This window comes from Convolutriloba macropyga, chromosome 5, assembly GCF_964194025.1.
Source record: "Convolutriloba macropyga chromosome 5, txConMacr16.3, whole genome shotgun sequence".
Classification (NCBI taxonomy): domain Eukaryota; kingdom Metazoa; phylum Xenacoelomorpha; order Acoela; family Convolutidae; genus Convolutriloba; species Convolutriloba macropyga.
The window spans coordinates 25,792,129-25,798,489 of NC_134472.1; the positions used below are offsets into that span (position 1 = coordinate 25,792,129).

The 6,361-nt window shown below is 34.5% G+C and overlaps 1 protein-coding gene across 1 annotated transcript; it reads left to right on the top strand.

Moving 5' to 3' along the window:
- The first annotated feature begins 4,340 nt into the window (after positions 1 to 4,340).
- LOC142339905 (hydroxymethylglutaryl-CoA lyase, mitochondrial-like) lies at positions 4,341 to 6,044 on the top strand. The gene is made up of 3 exons (XM_075390261.1): positions 4,341 to 4,614; positions 4,988 to 5,390; positions 5,654 to 6,044. The coding sequence occupies exons 1-3, from the start codon at positions 4,420 to 4,422 to the stop codon at positions 6,010 to 6,012; spliced, it is 957 nt and encodes a 318-aa protein (XP_075246376.1). The 5' UTR covers positions 4,341 to 4,419; the 3' UTR covers positions 6,013 to 6,044.
- The last annotated feature ends 317 nt before the right edge of the window (positions 6,045 to 6,361 follow it).

Sequence of the window (6,361 nt, forward strand, 5' to 3'; positions counted from 1 at the left end):
AGTTGTACAAGATTTCAATTTTTCTCATCTCTTGTGTGCAATTTAAATAGTTGTACAAGATTTCAATTTTTCTCATTTTGTGAATTGTTTTGCCCGCTCTTCAAAAGTTTGGGCACTTTTTTTCCAGAAATCGCTTGCAATAATTTTGAGCAAGTTCTGTGGAAAAACTTTTTTCTGTTTGTGAAAATCATTCTCTACCTAGATGGACGCAGATTTTCAAATTGGCTTTCTCATTTTACACTTCTGAAAAAGCGCTGAATTCCCAAGTTTTGTTTTTCAAATCAAAGCGTACAATGTTTTGATTTTTTTGAAGTTTCTAGTTATCAACCCTTGTGACATATTTCTTGGGAGCCAGTTCGTGATGTTTTTAGCTCTTTTTGATCTATTTGTTGTATTTATTTGCTTAAATGTTCGATAAATAAATTGACCAACAATCATAATTCTTAAAATCGATCATATTGAATTGACCGAGCATATAACTCCTCATTTCGTAGTTGAGTTTGAAATAAAGTAGCCCAGAAATGTACGATAAAATAACTCAAACCGTTTTTCCCCAAAACTGTATATTCAAATGATCCGAAAATGATCAAATAGCTCTGGACATCAAAATAGCCCGATTGTGGGTCAGGTGATTGTGGGTCAGGTTTTACGAATGTTATTTTTTAGCGTAAACTAACTGGGTTTTCAATTAAAAACGTTTCAGTGTGTCCTTTAGCATAAAACAATAGTTTTTTAATTACCATAATTTGAATTTTTCTCAATCCATCGGAATTTCGCGTTAGTCGGTTTGTTTTTGACGGCAAACAAAAATTATTTCTCGAATTAGCGTGAAGCCTTTGACTTCTGGCTAGTTTCTGAAACAGCAGTTGCTTAGCAAAGCATTCTAAATCAAATTGTGTTATTATCGGAAGTCGAAATTAAACTTAAAACAGATCAAGACCAGTTTTAGATGCTCGTTACTTGAACTTTATTCTTATAAAGTCTCAGTAACCATGTCGAATACTTTTTGACATGCATACTTGTCTTCACATTAATAAGCAAGAGCATTTATCTCCTCGGCTTTAAGTTCTTATGCATTTCAATGTTCAAGTTTTCATCCTAGCTTTATGCTTTCTGATGATTGTCAGCAAAAAGTTAAGACTGCTGAAGTTAGGTTAATGCGCAACGTCAATTTTTCTCCTCGTTTCTAATTTTTCTATCCCTTTCAATGTCCTAGAAAAAAGAGTAATTTGCCCTAAATCGACAATTTATATGAGTAAATCAAATTCCTTAGGTCATTGAGAAACGAAATAAAACGTTTTTGGAAATTTTCAGAAAATTGAAAAATCTTGGTTAAAAGTTATATTGTGTTATTTTCCTCGATAATGGACCTTTCAAGCCAGAGGACACAATTTGATGCCTCTGAGTCACAAACCCCTTTTTGTTCCGACCCCTCTTGAGGGGGGGGAATTATATTAAAACTTTGCCGTTTTTCGCTAACTTTACTCGTTGGTTATCAAAAGCTGACCTTATGTTTTTGATTTTTTAACTAATAGATATCTATATAACATTCGAAAAATTAAGTGTTCTTAATGAGCGAACAGCATTAGTTGAGCTAGTTTTGGACCAATCTTGGACTGTTACAATCCAAAAATAATTCGGATTGTAATCAATCGGTCTTTTTCATTAAAAAATTGATCTTTTTTTACATTAAATAAATAACAGAACATTTCAAATCAAAGCTCACTAGTGATAGGTCCAATTCGCTTCCTAATTAGCTCCAAATTATGGTTTTTATTTTATTACTTGAAAGCTTTTGGTCGTTTTGACTTTTAAAAACTTACTCAAATTCAATCTTTATTGCGGATTTACGCCTTTAGTTATGGTTTTCTGGCTTTGATACTACAAGATTTTACATTTTTTTAGTTTCAGGTATTTGCTCATTTTTCACGTTTTCTAGTATTTTCACATTATCGCGTTATTTACAGTTCATATCACATTTTTGGCGTTCAAGATGAGGCACAATCGATAATATTAAAATCCTTAAGGATATAGACTCTGGTTTTAACGGCTTCGACAATACTTTCTCGAAGAATTTAATTAACTTTTTTAATTTTGTCTAGCTGTCGTTTTTACTTTGTCTTTTTAGTCGTATGAAATTTCCTGTACAATGACCTGGTTCCGTTGGCTTTTCATGGAAAAATAGATGGGTCGATATTCTGATATTAGTAGATAGCTGATGGTTTTCATGACTTAGAAAACAATTGTTTTCCAAAATAAATTAAAAGCACTTTTTAACATCGCAATTTTGTTCCTTTTTTTGTCTGTTTGTTACCTACTCTCGTAAATTAAATGCCAAATATGTTAATATTATTGTCAAGGGAAGGTGTCAAAGTGATTAGTGTCGCAAAATCTAATGTTTTTAAAGAATTCGTTATGACTTTACTGGCTTCGACAAGGGTTTTACACAAAAAAGTAATTTTTTTGTCATACTTTACGTTCTTTTTTAGACGTAAAATATATTCTGGATAATTGCAGGTCTCAAGGTCTCCCTTTGGAAGAGTAAACGAACCTTTTGGCTTTTTCTTTTTTGTCTACTTGTTACCTGGTTTCATTAATGAGAGATCACATAATACCTTATCGGTTTTCGAAGAAGGTGCAATCGAACACATTTTGAGGGCCAAATATGGCTTTACGGCTTCGAAAGCGTTTTCTGGCAAATTTTAACTTGTTTTGTTTGTTGTCTATTTGTTTTTCTTTTTGTAACCGCATGAAAATTGAATACCGACAGTTCTTAATGCCCATCTTTAGAAACACTGGTAATCATAAATCTATAGAATTTTTTAGTTGATTTCTAATGATTTTCGTTACTTGAAATTAATTGTTTTTTAAAAATATGCGCATTTGTCAAATTTACTCATTTTGTTTTTTATTGTCTAATTGTTACAAAGCCTTATCATGGACTGGTCCCATATCTTTTCTAGTGAATTACAAGTTATTTTGTTTTGTGTCAGTTTTATCTGTAGCTATTTTGACTTTTTTATTAAGTTCTGTTTTAAAACGGACGTAAATTTTTTGATGTAATTAATGTTTGTTGTTGTTTGATTTTGCTGTTCGTCTTGACTCGCTTTCTTTATATTGGCATATCTCATGAATCTAATGCATCATTTTTTACTTCACTGGGTTATTTGCTTTGCAGGCTATCTTTTCGTTCATACGCCATTTTGAAAAATACTTGAATTTTTGGGGTTTTCTATCTGTTCATTTGGTAGACACTAATGCCAAAATTGTGGACGAGCGGGGTCGGAACCTCATGTGCAATCGCACATTACCCAGCCTCCTTGTTGACTATTTGGAACCCAACTAGTGGAAACCATATTTTGTCTAAAATGGATAAACTATGTTAAGTTTTTGCTAGTGGTGATCCTGTTATAGAAAAAAATATGCGATAGAAATTCAGCAGCTCAGAAATCTTCAAAAATAAGAATTGCAATTTTTTCTATCATTTCAATTTTTGGAATTATCTACAAAACCAACTACCTCTTGCCAGCTGCTAACAAACCTGTAGGCCAACAGAAACGGTGCTTGAGAGATAACAGGAGAAACATTGACAAAGCTATGGAAAAAACCTGCAAAAATTTATGGAAAAGTACACAAATTTCGCAAAAAAATTCGTGGTGTCTCTAAAACCTCCTATTGTGTTGCTAAAATGTACCTCAGAACTAATATGCCAGCTTTAAAGCAGAAACCAGTTTGTCGAAAACAAATTAAAAGCAAAAAGTTGGTGGCGGGGGGGTCTTTTTTAGTTTCTCTTTTTTGCATTTAAATTTAAAGTTTAGGAGCTTTCAATTGATGCCACTATATAATGCTTCTAGAATGCGTGGGGAAAGTTTTCGGTTGTGGCTAGAGAAAAAATGTCAGCCTGTAATAGTTCTCATTACAAGTAATGTTGGATCCATAAATTATCTTTTTAAAAACATCGGTTACGTTATCAAACGGAGAAGTTGAGCTGTGGCAACGTCATGTAAATCCTTGATTTGGCAGTTTAGGCCCCCGTTCTACAGTTGTGTGGCTTATATTATATCCTCGGGTAATTTACCTAAACGGTGTGCAGGTAAGTAATTTGAGAACTATTGTAAGATAATTTTTGTTCTTAACACTGTGCAGGAAAATTGACCTATTATTTAAGAGTGGAGTGCGAATTTTGAGGGACACTTGGATTCTTTTTGCGGCTGTGTCACAAACAGTGAAAATTGCACACTACAGCCTTTGTAAAAGTATGAAGCTAGGCTAGTTTTTTTGTGATAAGTTGAGCTTGAATCTATAAGTTGAGCTTGAATGAAGAGAAGCGTCATATTTATTTCTCCTAATTGCTCTTTCAGAATAAAATGTCGAAATGTCATGTTGTATGAACGTGATAATCAAACAAAAAACTGAAAAATGAGGTTGCGACCATTAAATTTTGGTGCTAGGAGATGTATGTCATGGGTGAATAGCAACAACAATAACATCAGAATAGTGGAAGTTGGTCCCAGAGATGGTCTACAGAACGAGAGAGCGACTATTGAAAGTAACGATAAGATAGAATTTATCCAAAGATTGGCCAATGCTGGGTTGACCACTATCGAAGTCACCAGGGAATTTATAAGAATTTCGCTTTTCAACTGTTTCCTTTCGCAGCTAAACCAAAATTCTATGCTGTTTTTTGACTTCATTCATTTTACGGAGTTAATGAAAGTGTGTTGTTTAGGACCTCAATTTTACATCAAGATGATTTTTTTCTGATACAGTCAAAAAAAATTATCATTTTCAAAATGTGCAATTCAGTGTGTTAGTTTTTGTTTTAATATGGCATTTAGACATTTTGATTTTTTAAAATTCAATATGTGTATAAGATAATTCAAATCTATACCATTAGACTTTAAGCCTTTGAATTTTTGCTTAAATATTTTAAGAATCTGCAACTTTTCACGCGGAGAAACAGAAGGAAACAATTGATTCCTCGCGTAGTTTCGTATCCCCGAAGTGGGTGCCGCAAATGGGTGACTCAATCAAAGTTGCGTCAACAATACAGAGAAAGGATGACGTCACATATTGCGCAATAGTCCCTAACGCCAAAGGCCTTCAAATGGCATCAGAAGCAAACATTGATGCTTTCTGTGTGGGCACTGCGGCCAGTGAAACATTTTGCAAAAAGAATTGGAATTGTTCAATTGGAGATTCATTGAAAACATCAGAATCGTTAGTTAAAGAAATGCGGAAAATACACCCAGATGCGTATATCAGAGGATATCTGTCTAATGTGATGGGGTGCCCCTACGAAGGAGATGTGAAGTCATTCATAGTGTTGCATTTGGCGGAAAAATTGTTGGAAATGGGAGTCACTGAAATATCACTTGGGGATACAATAGGTGGGAAAGTTTTTCGTTACCCCCTCAGTGCCGGTTGTGACGCATGATGACAAATCGTGTTATATAGCGGGTTACTGTATCGAACTAGCTCGAGTGCATAAGCATCAGTTAGCCACTAACACGAGATAGTAAATTTTATTATTTTAATGATAGTTTTGATCTCAATGAATCAATACCGTGACATTAATTGCGTTTCTATGTATAGCAATGTGTGAGCCGGAATACATTTTGAATCTTTTCAGTACTTTTGCTGGTTTTTTCAGGCGTTGGAACACCTGTGAAGTTTTCTAATCTGATACGAGAACTAGTAAGCATAGTGCCTGCGGACAAATTGGCTGTACATTGCCATGATACATATGCACAAGCATTACCCAACATACTATTATCTCTGGAGCAGGGTATCCGGACGTTTGATTCCTCAGCAGGTGGTCTTGGAGGATGTCCGTACGCTCCTGGCGCTGCAGGCAACGTTGCAACTGAAGATTTGCTCTACATGCTACATGGAATGGGATTGTCGACTGGTGTTAATATTGATCAAGTCGTAGATGCAGCTAAGTTTATCTGTGGAAAAATGGGCAGGACTGTTGAGAGTAAAGTTGGGAAAGCGTGGAAAAGTAGCTAATGTGTTAATTTAAACAATATTTATTCTTTTTACACCAGCTATTTAGTGATTTTTCAGTTATTCTGTTTATCTAATCTTATTCGGAAATGATTGAGAAATGATAATGGCTTAAGTTTTTGTGTTGGATTGTGAGACTTCTCTAGAATATTTATCATTGAAACAATACTTATTTCAGATTGTTTTGTTTGATCATGTTGATATTGTGAACATCCGCTCTTTCAAGAGCTGCTTCTCACGTAAGCTTTTTCGACCCATTGGTGCCAAGAATCGTGTGACTGCGTCATGCCTGCCAGACCTGGAATCTTATCACCTGCCAAACATCTCTTCCAACCATCTGTGGTATCATGTC